General features: G+C 41.3%; 1 protein-coding gene across 1 annotated transcript in view; it reads right to left on the bottom strand.

Moving 5' to 3' along the window:
• Nucleotides 1–23,593, bottom strand: part of SHC3 (SHC adaptor protein 3) — a 139,492-nt gene that overhangs the window by 18,099 nt on the left and 97,800 nt on the right. Inside the window, 5 exon segments of the mRNA XM_023744573.1 lie at nt 5,382–5,677; nt 9,413–9,571; nt 17,776–17,863; nt 19,608–19,657; nt 19,660–19,757. Of these exon segments, the coding sequence (XP_023600341.1) occupies nt 5,382–5,677; nt 9,413–9,571; nt 17,776–17,863; nt 19,608–19,657; nt 19,660–19,757 (691 nt within the window).

Genomic DNA, 23,593 nt, shown 5'->3' with positions numbered 1-23,593 from the left:
TAATAGAAAGAAATAAAAGCCATCAGGTTTGAAAGGAAGTGTAAAACTGACTGTATTCACAGATAACATAATCTATATATAGAAAACCCCCAGGAACCCACTAAAAAAACTATTAGAACTAATAGAGTTCAGCAAATTTGCAGGATACAAAATCACTATACAAAAGTCCGTTGTATTTATCTACACTTTCAATGCACACTATGAGAATGAAATTGAGAAAACAATTGCATTCACAAGAGCATCCAACAAATTAAATATTTTAAAATAAATTCAACAGAAGTGAAAAACCTACTCTGAAAAGTACAAAACATTGTTGAAAGAAATTAAAGACGATCTAAATAAGTGGAAAACCATGCATGTTTATGAATCAGAATACTTACATTGTTAAGATGGCTATATTCCCCCCATCTAAACACCAATTGGTCTGCATCCAACACAATCCCTATAAAGTCCCAAATGACTTTTCTTTTGAAATTGACAAACTGATTCTAAAATTCATATGGAGTTGCAAGGGGCCTTGAATGACCAAAACAATCCTGAAAGAAAAAAAAGTCGAGGACTCACTTTCTTACTTAGAAACTTACTACAAAGCAACAGTAATCAAAACAGTGTGGTACTGACACAAAGATAGACTTTGAGATCCGTGAAAAAGAATTGAGAATTCAGAAATACACACACACACACACACACACACACAGTCAATTGGTTTTTAACAATGATGTCAAACTCATTCAATGGGGAAAACAATTGTGTCTTCAACAAATAATGTGGTGAAAACTGGACATACACATGCAAAAAAATGAGGCTGAACCATTTCCTTACTCTATATATACAAGGTGGATCAAAGACTTAAATGTAACACTAAAACTATAAAGCTGCCAGAAAAGCATGCAGCTAAATCTTAATGGATTTTTAAAAAGAATTCTAAGATATAATACTAAAAGCCTGAGAAACAAAAGAAAAAAACACACAAACAAATTGAACATTGACCTACGGTCACAGTTCCATTCTTGGTCAGGGCATATGCCTGGGTTGTGGGCTTGATCCCCAGTGTGGGGTGTGCAGGAGTTAGCCCATCGCTGACTCTCTCTCATTGATATTTCTCTCTCTCTCTCTCTCTCTCTCTCTCTCTCTCTCTCTCTGAAATCAATACAAATATATCTGAAAAAGAAGGAATTGAAGGGTTAGTGTGTTTTCTTTTCCTCCATTTCATTAATTTCTTTTCCCTCCTTAGATAGACAAATAGTAAAGATTAGGACATCCAAAAGTAATTCATATACAAGAAAAATTAAAAAATCATTGTACAGGCCCAAGGAACTATGCAGAGTCAGAAAATACCTGAAAGACCTTAAATTTAACCTCAGGCTGACCCTCAGCACAGACATAGCCTACATCAACTAAGAAAAACAAAATAAAAAGAAAACCCTGAGGACCAGGGGGAGGGGGAAAAATGTGATTCCCAAAGTCAAATTAGATATTAGATTCACTATTCAGTTTTCAACAGAAAACATCACAAGGCATATAAAGAAACAAGAAAGTATGTACCATTCAAAGGCAAAAATAAACTAGCAGAAACTGTCTCTGAAAAGGACCTAGTAGCACATCTAATAGACAAAGGCTTTGAAACACTGTCTTACAGATCCTCAAAGAACTAAAGATGTGAAGTGAAAAAATAAATAAATAAGAAAGATGTATGAACAAAATGGAAAATCAATAAAGCCTACTAAATGGAAACCAAAGAGAAATCCTGAAGCTGAAAATGACAATAACTGAAATGAAAAATTCACTAGAGTAATTCAAAGGCATATTTAAGCAGACAAAATTGGGGAACTTGGTTATCAAGTTCTGAGAAACAGAAAGAAAAAAGATTGAAGAAAAGTGAACAGAGCCTAAAGGATCTGTGGGATACCATTAAGCAGACCAACATACACATTGTGAGAGTCCTAGAGGGAGAAGACAGAGAGAAAAGGGAAGACAGAATGTTTGAAGAAAAAACAACAGAAAATTTCCAAATTTTATGAAGGATATGAATGTATAAACATCCAAGAAGCTCAATGAATGTCAAGCAGGATGAATACAAAGACACCCACACCAAGACACATTATAATCAAACTGTCAAAAGACAATGACAAAGAAAGAAGTTTGAAAGCAGTAAAAAAGAGTGACTTGTCATATTCAAGAGATCCTTAGTAAGATTATCAGCAGATTTCTCATCAGTAACTTTAGAGGCTAGATGGCAGTGGATTTATACATTTAAAAAGCTAAGAGAGAAAAAACATGTCAACTAAGAATCCTATATCTGACAAAACTGTCCTTCAAAAGTGAAGAAGAAATCAAGACAATCCCAGGTAAACAAAAGCTGAGAGTTCATTTCCACTAGACTTGCCCAATAAGAATTGCTAAAGGGGGTTCTGCAGGTTGACAGGAAAGGAGATTAGAAAGTAACTAGAAGCGGTATGAAGAAATAAAGATCACAGTAAAGTTAAATATATAGGCGATTATGAAACCTACTATTATTAAATATTTGGTTTGTAATTCTAAATGTTGTTTTCTACATACTTTAAGAGACTAATCCATTAAAAATATTAGTTTATGTTTTTGGACATAAATGTATAGGACTATAAGATGGTATAATTTAGCTAAATTTTAACTTTAGATTTTTAAAATGTTTTTATTGATTTTTTTGATTTTTTTTTTTTAGAGAGAGAGAAACATCATGGAAAGAGAAACATCATCAATCAGCTGTCTTCTGCACACCCCCTACTGGGGATTGAACCTGCAACCTGGTCATGTGACCTGACCAGAATGGAACTGTGACTTCTTGGTTCATGGGTTGACATTCAACCACTGAGCCACACTGGTCAGGCTAACTTTTTATTTTTAAAAAATACCTAAAATTTTCAACTGAAATATTATATTCTCATTGAATTGCTGAGGCATTTTCTCTCCTGTTTTCTTTGGATAAAAATAAATGAATTAACAGACAGCCTATGCAAATGGAAAGAACTCTGGACTGATTCTGTTTAGAAAAACCTTACTTATGATTCTCTGACTGCCAGTAGCTGGTGATCCTTAGCATCCCACGTCACCTTCTTGGGCTCTCAATTCCTAAAAAAGCTTGAGGTTAATTTATGAACTCACTAGTCTAATGCTTGTTGAATACCTACTATGTGCCAGGCACAAAACAAACTCTAGAAAACAAACTCTAGAAAAACTAAAACAAAATCTTGTCAAAAATTGTGAAGTAGCAACAATGAGTAAATCTAGGTGCTCAGGGATAGTGCAGTGAGCAAAACGGCTACCTTCATGCGATTATAGTCCAGGTTGGGGAGGGGGGTAAATAATAAACAAACTAGCAAATAAACGAGTGCTTGTGCGTGATAAGTGCTTGAGAGTAAAAATAAATCAGGGAATATCCAGGGGATTCTATCTGAGATAAAATGGTGAGGGAAGGGTTGTCTTATTTGGAGTAAATCTAGCTCATTGGAAGGGATGAATGTAACCCTATAATCTTGACACCCAAACCAGATGAGCACAAACAAATGACAGCAGCAAACACAACGAAGACACTTCACTTAGGAACAGTGACTGAAGAACCCTAAAAAAAACTAATGCCCAAATCCAGCAATGCATTTCACAATTCCCACGTCAAGACCAAAGAGGGTTTATGCCAAGACATAACATCAGAAACATCTACCTATGTACTACCCCACAATAATGGACTTAAGAAAAAAACCACAGAATTATCTCAAAAGACACTGACGAAGCATATGATAAAGTTCAATACCTACACATGATAAAATTAATTAGGTAATTAATATGCACCAATTCCAATAGAGCAGAGGCTTGTTCTTTTAACTGATTCATGAACATATCCCAGATGATAAAAACAATGCCTGGATTTAGTAGCCATTAGGTACACATTTGCTTAGTGAATGAACAACAGAAGGAAGGAAGGAAGGAAGGAAGGAAGGAAGGAAGGGAGGGAGGGGAGGGGAGGGAGGAAAATTCTTTAGGCTGACAAGGACAGTCTACCCAAAGCTTACATCATCCTTAATGGAACAAAATCGCAAACATTGCCTTTCAGGTTGGGAACAAGACGAGGGCGCCCTCTCCTGGCCAATGCTCAAAGATGCCCCAGCCAGCAAGGTGGGATTAGATCACTGAGGACAGGGACTGGAAGGCAGGCAACAAAACTGTCAGTGTTTGCAACGCAGTTCCAGTAAAACGATCGCAACCACATTCCTCTCCCTGCAGCAATAACTATAGAGAAAAAGTAACCAAAAATTACATACCACTTACAACAGGAACTAAAACTAGACACTAGAAAGCAACCTAACAGGAAACAGAAGAGCTTTCTGAAGAGAATTTTAAAATTCTAACCAAGGACATCTTCAGAACTAAATAAATGGAGCCTTATGCCATGCTCATGGATGTGATGACTTAATATTGAAAAATGTCAGCTCTCCCCAAATTAATCTATAAATTCAATGCAAATCTTATCAAAACCCCAGCATATTCTCTCTCTCTCTCTCTCTCTCTCTCTCTCTCTCTCTCTCTCTCTCTCTCTCTCCTTGATAAAGTGAATCTAAAATCTGAACAAAGAAGAATGAGGGTGTGAGAATAGGTAAGGCAACTTACCAACAGGAGAATCAAGAGGAAAGACTCCCCCCACCAGAGGTTAGGACGGTTTCAAAGCCGTAATGACTAGCACAGTTTCTTATACAAGAAACACTAAACAGTGAGGTCAATAGGACAGAGCTGACGGTGCAGAAACAGCCTAGGACACAGGGACTCAGTGTTAATAGGCAGAGCATCAGCACCACAGAGAAAAGATGAATTATTTGACAAATCGTGACCAAAAGATTGGCTTACTACATGGAGATATTTAAAATGTTGGGTCTCTACCTTAAATCATCTTCAAAAGTAATTCCAGGCCCTGCCAGCATGGCCCAGTGGTTGAGCACTGACCTATGAACCAGGAGGTCACCGCATGCCGCTGAAGACCAAGCCTTCGCCCCTGCCTCCCAGTAAAAACTGCAACGTGCTTAATCTAACTGCTCAGCTAACTCCACCTGCTTCTCTGTTTTCACACAACAAGCCTGGAGCTCAGTCCATGGTTAGCTCATGTAATCCCATTTATTGAACTTAGCAGTCCCTGCACTGTGCAGGGTGGGGTCAGATGTACTGGCTGGACGAGGGGAGAGTAGTGAGACCACAGATGGCTGACACTGCCGTGCTGCTGAGCTCGCTGTCAGGAGCATTACCTCTCGGCGGGAAAGCACTGGCCCTGGGCCTGGCTCAGGGTCCCGGAGGGTGGCCGTCGGGGCTTCCGCGGGCGCCTGTGGGTGGAGGAGGGAAAGCAGCCACCCTGTGCTCACCGTGCCTTCCGGGTCCACGAGCAGCAGGTGCTTGGCCTGGCCGTCGTGCATGCCAGTGAGGACGAAGGAGCCCGGGTTGGTGGTGCTCTTCCTGACCAGGAAGTCCCCATCGCGCTTCAGCAGCCCCTCCGCCTCCTTCCTGCTCATCTGGCCTTGGTACCACAGCTCGGCTTTCAGCTCCTCCAGCATCTTGGCATCCGGGGCTCTGGGGGAGACGGGGCTGATGCACTCCACGGAGGCCGCCTTGCTCAGCACAGGCCCCACGGGCTGGTTCTTGAGAGCATCTTCAAAGGGTTCTGCCAACAGCATTTGCCAGCGACAGGTGGACCCAGGAAGAGCAAAGGATAAACAATACAATGTGAGGGCTGAGAAGGCAAAGGCAACGCTACCGGAAGAAAGAAGCAGACAAATGACAGCTGATAATATAACGAGACGAGTCATAACAAGCATTTGAGAGTACAGCCCAGATCCTGGCGTGACTCTGGTAAGTCTGCTTTCCCAAGGCAGCTGGGCACTGTGCCTTGTGCCAAGGGTTCAAGCATACGCAGGTCTAGCTGGTTAGAATGCCTGTAGCTTTGCACGCCGCAGGAGGCCACGCATATTACATGCCATCTACTTTCTCTGGAACGTTGGCTAGCCTCCAACAAACATGTTCGCTTCTGAATAGAAACCTGCCAAACCGAAGGAAATACGCAAAGAAAAAGACAATTTGCAAGATTTTTATTTTGTGCGAGACCTAAACCCAACCCATCAAACGTTTATTTCAAAATCTTTGTATCGGGTGAATTTTTAAAAGAAAATAAAACTGACGTTTAATTGGGTGCCTTTTGTGTGACTTGCCCCAGGCCAGGAGCCTTACCTTCCCTTGACCTTCACTTGTCCCTGTGGGAAAAGGCTCTGTGTGAGTGTCTGAGAGTGAGCCTGACCTCGGGCCCTTCAGAACAAACCTCTCACTGCAGGGCATCCGTCAATGGCAAGACTTCTGCTCTAACATCAACAAACAGCAGCAGCAAGTCAGCAGGCACACCTAAGTTAATCTCAGGGTTTGATTTTCAAATAAGTAATTGGACAAACGCACTCTGAAAAAATGAGGGGAGTGCTACACAAATGTATGGTGTTATAATGACTATGTGGGACCACACTGCCAACCCAGTCAATGCAAGCACCACGAGAACAGCATCCTCCTGGGCACAACTACACCCAAAGCCCAACATTATTCCTGGGACATGGTTCCTGCTCCACAAACATTCAACAAATGCTGTAAAATAAGACCAACTTAGAGGATGGGCAGGAGTGAGGTGAATAAATAAAACCAAAATTAGGTCATTTGGGCACTCATTAAGTCATTTATATTTTTGGAGCAGAAAAGAAGTTAAAACTATTGATTAAATTTTTATTTTTTACCCTATCTTTTTCCTGATTACCTGGAGTGTTGAAAATTTGTATTTTACTCTTTTTACACCATCATCATCACCACCATCACCACCATCATCACCATCATCACCATTATCTTATTGTCATCATCACCATTTATCATCATCTCCACCATCACCACCATCACCATTATCCTGTTATCACCATTTATCATCATCACCACCATCACCACCATCATCACCATCATCACCACCATTATCCTACTGTCATCATCACCATTTATCATCATCTCCACCATCACCACCATCACCATTATCCTGTTATCACCATTTATCACCATCACCACCACCATCATCACCATTATCGCATTATCATCACCATTTACCATCATCATCGCCATCATCATCACTATTATCCCATTATTTGCATCACTATTTATCATCACCATCACCACCACCATCACCACCACCATCACCATTGTTATTCAGCTCTAGTGGTTAAAAGTAAACAACAGAATGCTGCCTTTATTTTTTCACACTTTTCAATAGATACTAGCCTTCCAGGGCCCTCTCTTGTTTTTGCCGGGAGCAGGAGTAGAAATAGATGGATGAGAAAATGATGGCTCTGGTTCTCATAGTTCTCATCTCAAACCCCAGGCCAATCTAACTACCCAGATCTGGGGCCAGGAATCACTGGTGAACTGACTACATTAAACAAGTACAGCCACGAAAGTGCAGTTGTGAGCATCACGAACACTGGGGCGGCGGCTCAGCGGCTCCACCTGGCTCTGCATCTTGGGAAAGCCACCTCACACCTCACGTTACTAAAGTGAAGGGATCGGACTAGGCGACTGTGAAGGTGCCGCAAGCACTGAGATTCTACAGTTCTTCTGGTTCTGGCCATCTTTGTAAGTCGGAATGGGAGTCCACTATCTGTGGAACCAAAGCGGCGGGGAGAATTAGACTTCTGTTACCATGGTGCCGCCTAATCATAAACGCACTCAATCCTGTCCTCATCACATGCACCATCACGGACAGCAGGCGTCAAGCCAGCAAGGTTGCCTTTTACCAGCGGTAAAGTCACTTAACCTCTAGGGTTCTCTGTTCTCTCCTCTGTAAAGTAAGGATAATAACAGCAATAGTGATGATAATACAGTCATGTGTCACTGAATGCTGGAGATACTCTGAGAAATGTCACTAGGCTATTTTGTCATCGTACGAATATCAGAGGGCACTCACCCAATGCAGCTGGTACTTTTATACAGTTGGCAGTGCAGTAGCTTTGTTTACAACCCACTGCATCACCACAAACACATAAGTAATGTGTTGCACTATGGGACACCAATAACATCACTAGGTGACAGGAATTTTTCAACTGCATTGTAGTCTTGTGGGGCCACCATCACAAATGCAGCCTGTAGTTGATCCAAGTGTCATTCTGTGGCACATGACTGTAGTAATAATACCTGCCTGTAGTATCATTGCAAAATTAAATTAAATAATAAGTGCATAGCCGGTGGTAGAAAGTTGTTAAATGTTAATCTCCTCCCCTCTTTAGCCTTTAAATTCTCAAGGAATTTGAAAAAGAAATTTTGGGATACAAAACTTCTTTTTTAAAATATATTTTTATTGATTTCTGAGAGGAAGGAAGAGGGAGAGAGAGATAGAAACATCCACGATGAGAGAGAATCATTGATCGGCTGCCTCCTGCAAGGCCCCCACTAGGGATTGAGCCCACAACCTGGGCATATGGCCTTGACTGGAATCGAACCTGAGACCCTTCAGTTCACAGGCCGACGCTCTATCCACTGAGCCAAACCAGCTAGGGTGGGATATAAAACTTGTGAGCTAAGGAAGTTCTTTCAAAATTCCTTAAAAATGGCTTCCACTTCCATTAATCAGTTCATGGATGATTTAATTTTGCGATGTTTATGACAAACAGAAATTCCTTGGCACACACCCCACTGCACTGCTATCTGAGTAGTTTCCTGCCTCTCTCTCTGTCTTATGTTTGATCCGTGCACTTGTTACTAACTGCTAATACATAGTGGTGATTTCAGCTCCACAGAATAGAGACGTGGCCTATTTTGTTTTTGTGTATATAGGCAAAGTGAGTAGAATGGCATTTGACAAAGGTTAGGTGTTCAATAGAGTAGCGGGGAGACTTGTAGTGGTAGAGAAAGAGGGAGAATAGAGGAAAATGAGAGGGAAGGCAAGCATGTGCCTGCATACAAGAAGGGTCTGCTACAATTTCTTGCTCAACAGACGGAGAACTCTGAGGACATGGCCATGCCGTTACCCTTTGGCATCCTTAGCAACTGAGACAATACTTGGTACACAATAGCCAATGGCTATTTAAGTGAATATATAAATGAGTGCATTTATTTATGTATATTGTTTGTCTCAATACATGTGCAGTTCTTCAAGTGCTAAGTCAATGCCAAAAAGAGGGGAAAATTGCTTTGTCTCCAGACAAAAGAAAGGGATGGAATCCCAAAGCAGAGGTTGGCCGAAGTTGAAAGCCTTGAGAGGCCCAGTCATACCCAGAAAAGTGCAGCAAGCCCGGCCAGCAGCAAATCCTGTCACCGCACAGATTTCCAATAAACGAGTAGAAAGCAACCCCAAAAGAAAAGAAAAGCGAGGCGAATGGAAACGCACTCATGTCAAAGAGGTCCTTCCTCGGGCTGCTCTCGGCGCTGCTGCCCGCAGCCGGCCCGGCCTGCGGCGGGAAGTGCGGGGTGTTCATGTAGGTGGGGGCTTCTCCGGTCGGGGCCGCTGGCGCCGTCCCTCCTGGCATGCTGGACGTGTCCAGGGACCCTGCAACAGAAAGCGAGCCCTCTTTCTCCTGATGCTAATGCTGCCCACGCGTTGACAGTCACGCCCCCCGGTCTCACACAGAAGGTCCTCCAGGTTAACACAGGGAGTTCTCCCGGCAGCTCCCACAGCTCACATCTCCTCTCTGACCCCGTCACAGGCACTGCTGTGTTCTGGCCAGGACACATCCACACCCGCCTGTCAGGATGCGAGCTGCCAGCTCATGACAGCGCGCACCCAAGGGCCGATGCCTGCCCCCGACGCTAGCCCGTGACGGGGCGGAGTGGAGCCCCAGGCGTGGGTCTGCTCATCCCGGTTACAGAGGCCCGATCGAACAACTGAGCAGAAGAGCAACAAGCTTCATTTTAATTGTCCTTTTTTCCTGTTAAGTGTAAGTGAATGCTTTGTAAATTAACTCCATTCCGGTAATGCAATGCAGGTGCTGCCACCGTTTTAGAAAGTTACTACCTAATGAACCGAGATGCGTTCTTACAAAACAGCCCAGCGCGGGCGTGTGATTGAGCCCTCGCCGCAGGCAGGGCCGGTGTGTACTTCCTACGTGGCCCACGACTGTGCCCACGCTGGGCCAGCGTCCCTGCTGTTGGCACCGGAGGAGAGCTGAAGGATGTCGCCCGATCACACCCGCTTGTGTCACTGCCTAATTCTTCCTACGGGACCCCTGACTCCAGCACATTTACACATATGTTCTCCAGATGGCTCCTGGGCGCCCCCATCTCCTGAGGGAGGTCACCTTCCACACCCTCGGGCAGTCAGCCCAGCCAGCGGTCAGCTCAGGGCTCGGGAGGAAGCGCTCCCCAGAGCCTGCTGCTGGGCTTTCGGCAGCACATCACTGTCTGCCTCATGCTGAGAACGCAAGTGTCCCTCCGCTTCCTTCAGGGCGAGCACCCAGCAAAGTCTGAACTGCCCCTCGTCTGCTCCTGTCCTGCACAGGCTCCTGCGCCCACAGGCGGGCCCTGGGTGCATGTCCTGCTCCAGCCGGGGCTCTCTGCAGCTCACATGTGTGTGGGCATTGCAAACAGATCAGCCTGTAAAACGAATTTTACAAACTAATTTTTAAAAGGAGAAGATGAAAAGCCCAATGAACAGCTTTCCTGACCGCGACCCTTTGCTACTCACACGGGCGTGGACGCGCACGCCATGGCGGCACCGAAAGTTCATTTTAGGGGGAATAGCTGCTAGCAAACTAACAAGAAACATTCTTAATTGTTTCATGAAAAAAGGTATTTATTGCTTTCAAATGAGAACTTGAAATTTATTAAGAATAATGAGTCTCAAGTTGTAGGCCAGGAACTTACATACGGCTGATCTGCCCTGATGAACCTCTTGCATGGTCTGTTCTTGATCTGGCCAGAGTAACACACAGAAAGAGACCTCGTTTTCTAAATAAACCTAACTTTTTCAATAAAGTAAATATCTAATATAAATGATGTGTCTCCTTATATGCCTAGGTGTATACATGTTATGTAAATACTTTTTTAAAAACTATCAAGCGAATTATTGTTTTACTTTATTCTTGTAAGAGGAGAAGCCTTTCAAAAAAATGTGTCTTTATTGTTGAAAGTATTACAGATGTCCCTCTTCCCCTCAGTGACCACCTCCAGCCGTCCTTGTCAACCCCCCACGGGCCTACTGCACTATAGTCTATGTCCATGGGTTATGCGTATGTTCATATCAGTTCTTTGGTTAATCTCTTCCTGCCTTCCCTTCCCTCAGAGATTCTACAGTCTGTTCCATGCTTCCATGTCTCTGGATCTATTTTATTCATCAGTTTAGTTTAGTTCATTAGATTCCACATATGAGTGAGATCATGTGATACTTGTCTTTCTCTGACTGGCTTATTTATTTTAAATGTCTGTGGAACAAAGATGAAAACATAGTAAAAAAACTGCCTCTGACAAAATTATGACCTTAATTTGCTATATCCTTCCTATTCTGACGCAGAGCCATGTGGTGGCTTCTGACAGGGGTCATGTTCAACTGACCAGGCCAGCATGATGGGTCATCTTTCAGCTGGGGCATGCAACATGTGAAATTCTCTCACAAGAAGGGAATTTTAAAATGTTATTGTCATTGCACAATGATAAATGGATCAATCCAACAAGAGGATATAACCCTTGTAAACAATTATGCACCCAATACATGAGCACCTAAAAATATAAAGCAAATATTTTTTAATCATTATTTCTTTTTTCCCATTTTTTAATATATTTATTGTTTTTATTGATTTTTTATAGAGAGGAAGAGAGAGGAATAGAGAGTTAGAAACATCGATCAGCTGCCTCCTGCACACCCCCTACTGGGGATGTGCCCGCAACCAAAGTACATGCCCTTGACCGGAATCGAACCTGAGACCCTTGAGTCCGCAGGCCGACGCTCTATCCACTGAGCCAAACCAGTCAGGGCTAATCATTATTTCTTATTGGTACCACTTAATGTGAAGAAAACGTGCATTTTCCAAAAATGTGGAAAAATGTTCCATTTGCCTTATTGGGTCCAAATGTTAGGTTTAAATTATTTTACTATGCAAGCTTTCTTTCATGTCTTGGCAGTAGTGATTTCCATTTTAATTCTTTGGTATCCATAATCTTATCAGAATCAAAAACGTATGCCTTGAGATCACTGGACAGCTCCTCCTCCAACATTTTAAAAATGTGCAATGAAGGTTATTGTGCTGGTAACTAAATAACAGTAATAATATGGGAGAGAATTAAGAGGACATCTAGGCTGATGGCAAAGAGGTTCAACGGTGCAGACATAAAGGGAGAGATTGACAGTTATACAGTCATAGTGGGGGAATTTAACACCCCACTGACATCAATGGACAGGTCTTCTATATGGAAAATCAACAAAGAAACAGTGGCCTTAAATGACACATTAGATCAAATTGATTTAAATTATGTTTTCTAGAGCATTTCACTCCAAAGCAGCAGAATATACATTCTTTTCAAGCGTACATAAAACAATTTCCAGGATAGGCCACATGATAGGCAACAAAATAAGTCACAGTAAATTTAAGAAAACTGTAATCTGCCCTGACCGGTTTGGCTCAGTGGATGGAGCATCGGCCTGCGGACTAAAGGGTCCCAGGTTTGATTCCGGTCAAGGGCATGTACCTTGGTTGCAGGCACATCCCCGGTAGGGAGTGTGCAGGAGGCAGCTGAATCGATGTTTCTCTCTCATCGATGTTTCTAACTCTCTATCCCTCTCACTTCCTCTCTGTAAAAAATCAATAAAATATATTTTTTTAAAAAGAAAATAAAACTGTAATCCTATCAAGTACCTTCTCTGACCACAATGGTAAGAAATCAGAAATCAATTAAAAGAAAAAAACTGAAAAACACACAAACACATGGAGACTAAATAACATGTCACTAAACAATAAAGGGTTAACAGTGAAATCAAGGAGGAAATCAAAAGACACCTGGTGACAAATAAAAATGGAAACACAACAACCCAAAATCCATGGAATGCAGCAAAAGCAGCCCTAAGATGGAAATTCATAGGAATACAGGCCTAACTCAAGCAGCAAAAGCAGCCCTAAGATGGAAATTCATAGGAATACAGGCCTAACTCAAAAAGCAAACAATCTCAAATGAGTAGAAGGAAGGAAATAATAAAGATCATATCAGAAATAAACAAAATAGGGTCTAAAAAAACAATACTAAAGATAAATGAAACCAAGAGCTGGCTCTTTGCAAAGATAAACAAGATTTATAAACCTTAAGCCAAGAGCTGGCTCTTTGCAAAGATAAACAAGATTTATAAACCTTAAGCCAGACTCATAAAGAAAAAAGAGAGAGGACCCAAATGCATAAAATCAGAAATAAAGGAGGAAAAGTGACAGCAGACATCATAGAAATAAAAAGGATTATAAGAAAATATTATGAACAATTATATGCCCACAAGTTAGACAACCTGGAAGAAATGGATAAATTCCTAAAAACATACAATTTCCAAGACTGAATAGAAAAGAAACAGAAAATTGGAACAGACCAATTACTTCCAACAAAATCAAAACAGTAATTAAAAATACTCCCTACAAACAAAAGTACTAGACCTATGGCTTCAATGATGAATGTTACCAAATATTCAAAGAAGAATTAACAACTAATTTTTTCAAACTATCCCAAAAAAAATTCAAAAGGAGGAGTTTCCCAAGCTCATTTATGAGGCCACCATTATCCTGATTCTAAAACCAGACAAAAAAACATTACAAAAGAAGAAAATTATAGACCCATATCCCTGATGAATATAGATGCAAAAATTCTCAATAAAATATTAGCAAACCAAATTCAGCAATACAATAAAAAGATCAAGTGGGATTTTTCTGAGATACAATGTTTGGCTCAATATCTGCAAGTCAATTAAGTTAATACACCACATAAACAAAATGAAGGGTAAAAAATCGTAAGACCATATCAGTACATGCAGAAAAAGCATTTGATAAAATCTGGCATCCATTTATGACAAAAACTCTCAGCAAAATGGAAATCAAGGGCGTATACCTCAACATAATAAAGGCCATATATGACAAACCCATAACTAACATCATACTCAATGGGAAAAAGCTAAAAGTGTCTTCCTTAAGATCAGGAACAAGACAGGGTTGTCCACTTTCACCACTTTAATTCAACATAGTATCAGAAGTTCTAGCCACAACAATCGGAGAAGAAAAAGAAATAAAAGGCATCCAAATTGGAAAGGAAGAAATAAAACTGTCACTATTTGCAGATGACATGTTACTACATATAGAAAACCCTAAAGATCCTACCAAAAAACTATTAGAGCTGATAAATAAATTCAGTAAAGTAGTAGGGTACAAAATTAATATTCAGAAATAAGTTGTATTTATATACCAATAATGAACTATCAGAAAGATAAACTAAGAAAACAATCACATTTACAGTTGCATTTTAAAATACCTAGGAATAAATTTAACCAAGGAGGTAAAAAAAAAAAAAAACCTATAGTCAGAAAATTACAAGGCATTGAAGAAAGATTTTTGAATTGGATACAAATATATAGAAACAAGTACCATACTCGTGGATAGAAAAAAATTAACATTGTTAAAATGTCCATACTACTCAAAGCAATCTATAGATTCAATGCAATCCCTATCAAAATTCTAATGACATTTTTCACAGAACTAGAACAAAAAATCCTAAAATTTATATGGAATCACAAAGGACTCTGAATAGCCACAGCAATCTTGAGAAAGAAGAACGAAGTTGGAGGTATCATGTTACCTGGTACCAAACTATACTACAAGGCTTTAGTAAGCAAAAAAGCTTGATACTGGCATTAAATCAGCCATACAGATCAATGGAACAGAATAGAGAGCCCAAAAATAAACCCACACCTATATGGTCAATAAATATATGACAAAGGAGGCAAGAACATACAAAGAGGTAAAGACAATCTACTCAATAAATGATGTTGGGAAAGTTGGACCGATACATGCAAAAAATGAAATGAGACTACCTTTTTATACCGTATACAAGAATAAACTCAAACTGAATTAGGGATTTAAATGTAAGACTCAAAACCATAAAACTCCTAAAGAAAACATAGGCAATAAACTCTGACATTGCTCTAGTAGTATTTTTTCTGATATACCTCCTCACGCTAGGAAAACAAAAGAAAAAATAAACAAATGGGACAAGTTTTTGCACAGAAAGGAATTCATGAACAAAACAAAAAGACAACCGACTGAATGGGAGAAGATATCTGCTAATGATACATCTGATAGGGAGTTAATCGCCAAAATTTATAAAGAACTCATACAACTCAACACCAAACAATAAACAATTCAATTAAAAAATGGACAGAGGACCTAAATAGACACTTCTCCAAAGAGGACATACAGATGGTCAACAGACAAATGAAAAGATGCTCAACATCAATAATAGAAATGCAAATTAAAACCACAATGAGTTATCACCTCACATCTGTCATCAATAAATCAAGAAACAAGTGTTGACAAGGATGAGGAGAAAATTGTACTATTGGTGGGATTGCAAATTGGTACAGTCACTATGGACAACAGTATTAATGTTCCTCAAAAAATCAAAAATAAAACTACTTTTGATCCAGAAATTCTACTTCTGGGTAGCTATCTGAAGAATCCAAAGCACTAATTCAAAAATATATGTGCAGCATATGTATTTTCAGCACAATTTACAATAGCCAAGAATTGGAAGCCACCTGAGTAATCACCAATACATGAGTGGATAAAAAAGTTATTACCAATGGAATATTACTCAGCCATAAAAAAGAATGAAATCTACCATTTGCAATCACATGAATGGATCTAGAGAGTATTATACTGAGTCAGACAGAGAAAGACAAATACCATATAATTTCACTTATATGTGGAATCTAAAGAACAAAACAGAAACAGACTCATAGATACAGAGAACAGACTGATGTTGCCAGAGGAGATGGGAGTTGGAGAGCTGGGTGAAAGAGGAAAGGGATTAAGTACAAACTGGTCGTTACACAATAGCCAAGGGGATATTAAGCATAGCACAGTCAATAATATTCTAACAACTAGCATATGGTGCCAGGCGGGTACTAGACTTATTGAAGGAAACACTTTGTAAACCATGTAATTGTCTAACCACTATGCTGTACACTTAAAATAACACTGAATGTGAACCATAATTGAAAAATATAATTTTTTTAAATGTATTATAATTTACTCCCAGAAGAAATGGCTACAATAAGGGAAAAACCTTAACATTAAACCAAGAAATGGTTAAATTTATATACATAGAAGCATAAATTGGATCTTAATTCATTTGTCACTCCACCTCCTTTAGGCCCTGCAGAGTGAGTAGCCAGAGGCATGGAGATAGTGAAGGAGTTATAGAAGTGCCTGAAAGGGGGGAGTTTAAAATGAAAAGAAACCTTTAAAACACACAAAATACACACACACACACACAACTATAACAATAAAAGTGTGATATGCAAATTGACTGAATGATTGAACAACAGAATGACCGTCTGGACGACCTTCCGGAAGACCACACTATGACACAGCAGCCAGGGGAAGGAAAGCCCTGATAGGCCCTGATCACCGGCCAGGCCTAGGGACCCTACCCGAGGGGTCCTGGACTGTGAGAGGGAACAGGTCGGGCTGAGGGACACCCCCCTAACCCCCCAGTGCATGAATTTCGTGCACTGGGCCTCTAGTATATATATATATATATATGTATCTCTGTGTGTGTGTGTGTGTACAGAGCTGTCTATAGAATGGAGACTTACGTTAGCAGTTAGTTATTAGTCATGTGTGAATTATTTTTAATGTGGGAGCATGCTCACTGATTTGATAACAGGTGGCAGTGTTCTCTACATGTAGCCCAGGCAGGGAGGGATGCATCTGGAGCCCTCTCTTGCCTCCAGTAGCTGCCACTCTCCTCCTGAAGTTGACCCTGGAGCAGGTGGGGTGTGGCGAGGGCAGGAAGAGAATGCTGCTACTAGCTCCTGTGAGGAACCACTGGGCTCAGCCCCGCTGAGGAGCTCGGGGACAGCATGAAACACTTGAGTCTCCCAGCCAACTCCCTTTTGAAATGGGTGGGGGTGCCCTTGGAGAGGTCAGTTCCTCAGCCCTCCTGCAGTAAGTGCTAAAGGATAGGAACCGGTCCTGTTGCCAGGGGAGCCACCATTGATGTGTGGCACCCCCACAGCCCTCACTTTATATCTTCCTCTGATCTGGGCAGGAATCTGCAGCCCCACCCTCAGCAGACTTTTGCAGTACATTTTCCTGCCCCTCCACAGGAGATGAAGTACCACCAAGGAGACATTACTTTTGTCTTGGGTTTTTTTTAACAGGGAAGTGCAAACCAACTTTATATGTAATGCCCACAAACTGGAAACAAATATCAGTCAACAAGTAAGCACAGTGTAGGATATTCACACAATGGAATACCAGTCATCAAGAAAAAGGAAAAAACTATGGATACGTGCAGCGACAGGAGTGAATCTATAAATAGTTTTGTTGAGTGAAAAGAAGTCAGACGAAAAAGAATGCATATGTATAAATGATATGTACATAAAACTCTAGAAAATGCAAACGAATCTACATAAACATATAAAGCAGGACGGAGGAGGGGCAGGGAGGACCAGAGGCAGCACGTGACGTTGGCGAGTTTTCATGTTGCCGCCCTCATCGCCTTGCCTCTCACCTTGCCTGGCAGGTGTTTGCTGCCAGTCTTCGCCAAACGGCTCTCCTACGTGTCTTCCCTGGTAATAAGTTTGCTCTTTTCCTGAAAACTGCAAACACAAAGAGAAAAAAATTATGCTCTTCTTCTTTCCCCGTCTCCAAAAGCCACAGTCCGGTAGAAGGGACAGCAGTGGCCAGGCAGCTGCATCCCCGATCGCACACCACCTTCCCTCCATGCCTCACATTTGGCACGAAGAATTAGGAAATAAATGTGTGTGGGTGTGAGGAAGAGACTGCATCTCAAAAAACTACACATTCTCCCCTGTTTTCATCCCCTAAGTCCCCTTCCACCCAGCCCATTCCCACTCAGTGGCAGAACTACGGACACTGCATTTCAATGTTGTTTTGACACTGTTATTAGTGTCATTACTACTCACTAAGGTAGGTGACATCAAAAACTCTCTACAGAGATACATTAACTCTACAAAACAATTGCCTTCCTAGAATGTTTATTTGGAGGTAAAATCAGGGAAGTGACTAAAATAGAAAAAAATCATAAAATTCTCACCTATGTCCACTGTCTTTTCAGAGAAACCAAAGCACCCAGGCTTCTTAAAAGCCTTGAATCCTCTCCTCTCCTCATGAGGACTGCAGTGTAACGAGCTGTGTCCTGGGGTGGGGGGGGGGGCGGAGCGGGGGGAGTAAAGGACCCAGCCTCCCAGCTCAGGAATCACAGTATAGTCTCAAGGTATTTGACTAAGACCTTGTGATGTTAAAACAAAAGCCTCCCCTATTTGTCTGCTTCGTGAAATCCAAGGGGGGAAAGCATGTGTGTTATTCTGTCAAAGACTGAACAGAACAGCAACCTGAAAATAAAGCCGAGAAATCTAAAAGGAAATACAGTAAAACCTTGATGTAATGGACTAATTTGGGTGAGAGGGTGTGCGTTAAAGAAAAAAATACGTCATATAATAAAGTAGGTTTTCTGAATGTGTATGTTTAAAAATGATAAATTAGCCCAGCCAGTGTGACTCAATGGTTGAGTGTCTATGAACTAAGAGGTCACAGTTCAATTTCTGGGGGTCAGGGCACATGTCCAGGTTGTGGGCTCAATCCCCAGTAGGGGGCGTGCAGGAGGCAGCCAATCAATGATTCTCTCTCATCATTGATGTTTCTATCTCTCTCTCCCTCTCCCCTCCTCTCTGAAATCAATAAAAATATATATATTTTAAAAGTTGACAAATTAGTTTACCTGTTTTTACTTACGTAGACACATTTGTAATTAAAATTAAGTATGTATGAAAAGTTTAACTTCACAGAAAGTTTTCTATATGTATTATAGGAAATGCATGCATTCACCAGTCACTGAGAGTAAACAAATGCTTAGCACACATGGGCACATGGGCCCACACACTTTAAAACTGCTGCACAGTGACGCCGGGTGACAATAGAACCCATTACCGTGTGCTATGGTGCGATTACGTGGTGATCATTAGCCAAACACTTTACCAGCGGTGACTCTTGGATGTAAATATGTAGGCTATGGTTGTAGATTTGCAATATTTATCTATGTTGGTGAGATTATTACAGTGTTTTTTCCAACATATGTCCTATTTGCTGAAATTTGTTTAAAATAACAGTGAATTGATAACAAACAAATAACCTGTTAATTTAATTATAAGCAAATATTGGTTTAAAGCATGTTAAAATTAATAGGGTGTTAATTTTCACATATGAGATATGGACTGGAAATTTTGTCCATTAAATCTAAGTCTGTTAAATCGAGTCTGCAAAATCGAGGGTTTACTATAAAGTTCAATTAGCCAGCATCCCAAGAAAAAGTACAAAACTAACCGGGGCTGAGTCAGGGCCGTGGGGCCTGGCCTTCAGGCGGGCATCCACACACCCCCGGCGGGAGGCGCCTTGTTGGGGATGCTGTTGTAGTACGGGTGGTCGGAGCCAGCCCCCTCCTCTTCGGTCCAGGGCTCATCCAGACTCTGCATTCTGTTAAAAGAGAATTTTCAAGAGCGTTAGCCAAAGTTGAGCTTTTAGTCAAAACCATCACATCTAATGTTAATAACTGTCACCCCAGAAAAGTGAATTTAGTCACTGCCCCTTCAACCATGTAGGTCTCAGGCATATATGAAAAGCATATTAGTGGTTTAGTCAAATATCTCTGCCTATTCACAGATCTATCCTTTGGAAAATTCCAATCATATTTGAAACAAGAAAACATCATTGTTTTAAAGTACATTTTAATTAGGAAAGAAAAAGTTTACATGTAAAGACAACCAGTTCCTCAAGGCACAGACACACGTTTTAGTAAATTATAAAATTTACCCAAAGCAAAATCAACTAAAAATTAAACATTTAGTGACATCATGGAAAATGGCAGGGTAAGACCTCTGAAAATTTTCTCTTCCATGAAAGCAACAACGTAACTGTAAAAAATAAATAAATTTATATATATAATCAGGATTAACTATTTAAAACCCTAGAAATTAACCAGAGGCTTGCAACAACCTAGGGAGTGTTTATTTTGTTTTTTAAGAAAATAAAAAAAGCTGTAAGAACAGCAGCTTTGGGGCATTTTAACTTGCCTTATTCCCATCTCCACAGTAGTCTTGAAAACAAACAGCTTACAATCACAGAGAAAACCAGTAGCCTGATAACCATAGGAGGGGGCAAAACAGCACTGAGTCTCTTTCAAAGCCCCATTCCCAGCGCACAATCATTATGTAAACCGTCTAGTCACTCCTTAGAAGAGGTCACTCCTAAGACTGTGTCTATTTGAGCGGTTCAGAGCTTGCCCAGGGGGAAAAAATGCCTCTTACCCTGGGACATTTGTCAAAAACAATTACAGGCAATTGTTTAACAACATGGCACCCTGAGGCAGTATAACATTTGGGGCAAAAAATAGGCTAATCAAAAGCTTAAAAAAAAAAGGCTAGAAAATAGAATATCTGTAAGAACTTTGATAAATTTCAACATATTTCTGGGAATCTAGAAGGCCACGTGTATTCTTAGGATTCTGTTCTTATCCAAGGATGTATGCCTGCTCAGGAAAGATTCAAAAAGGCCCTAGTCTCACCTCTGGCTTACCTTGAAGCTATGCACAAACAGGAAGTGAAAGTTAGGGCAGAATTGCCAACTGCCTAGCTGAGTGTTGAAAGGGTGCCCCCACACTCAAAGAGTTCTAGGAATTTAAGGAAATCTCTAATCATTACTTTTCTAATAATTGAACTGAACAGAGTTGTCAGTGGCCATATCTGACAAAGAGTACAGAGTTATGGATTTAGTTTAGAAAAGTTTAGAAAAGAAACAACCACTAAAAAAGCAACAACAAATCCTGAGTAGGGGAGAAATCTGATTTGCAGAGTTAGCACATTATATTATTTAAAATCTCTAACTTCAACAACAAACATTTTATGAGACATGCAAAGAAACACAAGGATTAAAAGCAATCGATAGAAATTGCCCCTGCGGAAACTCAGATTTTGGACAAAGGATATTCAATAATATTCACAGCTGACTCCATTCTCAGAAACAATGAAGGCCAGAAAGCAGTGGGATGATATATTCAAGTACTGAAGGAAAAAGACTGTCTACCAACTACTCTATGCCCAGTAAAACTATCCTTCCAAAATGAAACAAGAAATAAGACATTTCCAGATAAATAAAAACTGAAAAAATTCATCACTACTATATCTGCCCCGCAATTAATATGAAAGGAAGTACTTCAGGCTGAAATGAAAGAACACCAGATGGTAATACATATCCACATGAGGAAACAGAGAATGGTAGCACAAAATTAAATTTCTTTAAACTTTATTATATAGAAACACATATGGGACTTCATGCCTTACATTTATTCCCAGGGAAGCATGGTAGTTCAATCAACTCCGAGCACCCATTTTTATACACATTGTTTAAATAGTGTTTATTTGACTTTTACATAACATTTCAAAAGTACAGAAAATTATAATTAATGTAAAAGATACACATCCACCACTGAAACTAAACAGCGTGAACATGTTGCTGCATTTGCTTCCTTTTTTTTCAGAGGGAAAAAATTTTGTCAAACTTACTTTGGATGAATAGATATGTGAAATTAACAGTAAAATGTTAATGAGGAAGCTAGATGATGGGCATAAAGGTGTCCACTGCACATTGTTTTTGTATATTGGTACCTTTTCTTTATGAAATGGTAGGGAGGAAATGCACTGGACCAGGTGAAAGCCCACTCCATCGCCCACTCCATCCTTCATGTCCTAGAGTTGGTGTAATATTTCTGCATGTTTTTATATACATGCATTTATACGTAAACTATGTATAGAACTGTTTGTGTCTTTAAATTTTTCATAAATGGTTCATATGTTTTTCACTCCATTAAAAAATTCTGCCATTTTTTTCTGATAATACACATATGCCGATGCATTCTTTGTAATGACTATATCCCATTATATATAGAATCTGAAAGTTTGTTCATTCATCCCCTGCAAGGCCATCTGCCCTGGGGCACTGTCACTTTCTCACTCTAACTCTCCTTACACATGCAGCTCGCCTGAGCTTGTGAGAGCTTCTGGCAACGGGGAAAGTGGGGCCTTCACAGGCACCTCCAAAAGGAACGTCTTAGAGAAATGTTCTCGTGGATGAGAGAAAAAAATTAAAAGTCTCTTTCGAAAAAGGTGAAAGCTTCATAGAGATGACAAAAATCTTCAAAAGAATGAAGGCAAAGGGACACCGCCTCCATGACTAAGTCCCGAATGTGGCTGCAGGAGTTGGAAAAGGCATGCAAAGTAAACTTTGGAGAAACAAAACCAAGTTTTACTGGCAGTGAACACACCATGGTGATAGATAGGCCTTCAGTATGAAAGGTCAGTAAGGACAGCCCACCGAGTGACCACTATGCCCTGGGTTACCTTTTTTTATGCTGCATGGAATATCCTTATGTCCTAAAGGTATTCAATGGTCAATCCTGAACATCCTATATAATAAAAGGCTGATATGCAAATTGACCAAACAGCAGAACGACCAGTTGCTATGATGCTCATTGATCACCAGGGGGCAGACACTCAATGCAGGAGCTGTCCCCTGGTGGTCAGTGTGCTCACATAGGGGGAGCACCACTCAGCCAGAAGCGGGGCTGACGGCTGGCTAGCACAGTGGTGGTGACGGGAGCCTCTCCCACCTCTGCAGCAGCACTAAGGATGTCCAACTGATGGCTTAGTCTCTGTGGGAAGCAGGCCTAAGCCATCAGTCGGACATCTCCTGAGGGGTCCCGGACTGTGAAAGGGCACAGGCCGGGCTGAAGGGACCACCCCCTCCGCCTCCAGTGCACGAATGTCGTGCACCGGGCCTCTAGTTTTTTATAATAAACTAGAGGCCCGGTGCACAAAAATTTGTGCACTTGGGGGGGAGAGGGCGGGGGAGAGGGGAGGTCCCCCAGCCCGGCCTGTGCCCTCTCACAGTCTGGGACCCCTCGGGAGATAACGACCTGCTGGCTTAGGCCTGCTCCCGGGTGGCAGAGGGCACGCCCAATCCTTAGGTGCAGCCCCTGGTCAGGCTCAGAGCAGGGCCGATTGGGGAGTTGGGGCGCTGCCCCCTGTCATGCACAGAGGAGGGCGGATCGGGAGGTTGCGATGCCACCCTCAGTCACGCTCAGGGTAGGGCCAATTGGGGGGTTGGGGCACCGCCCCCTGTCACACTCAAGGCAGGGTCGATGGGGAGGTTGCGGCGCCACCCCCTGTCACACACAGAGCAGGGCCAATCAGGGGGTTGGGGCTCCGTACCCATGTCACACACAGAGCAGGGCTGATCAGGGGGTTGGGGAGCTCCCC

Source organism: Myotis lucifugus, unplaced genomic scaffold (genome assembly GCF_000147115.1).
Source record: "Myotis lucifugus unplaced genomic scaffold, Myoluc2.0 scaffold_474, whole genome shotgun sequence".
In the NCBI taxonomy this organism is placed as follows: Eukaryota; Metazoa; Chordata; class Mammalia; order Chiroptera; family Vespertilionidae; genus Myotis; species Myotis lucifugus.
This window is presented reverse-complemented; position numbering and strand designations above follow the sequence as displayed.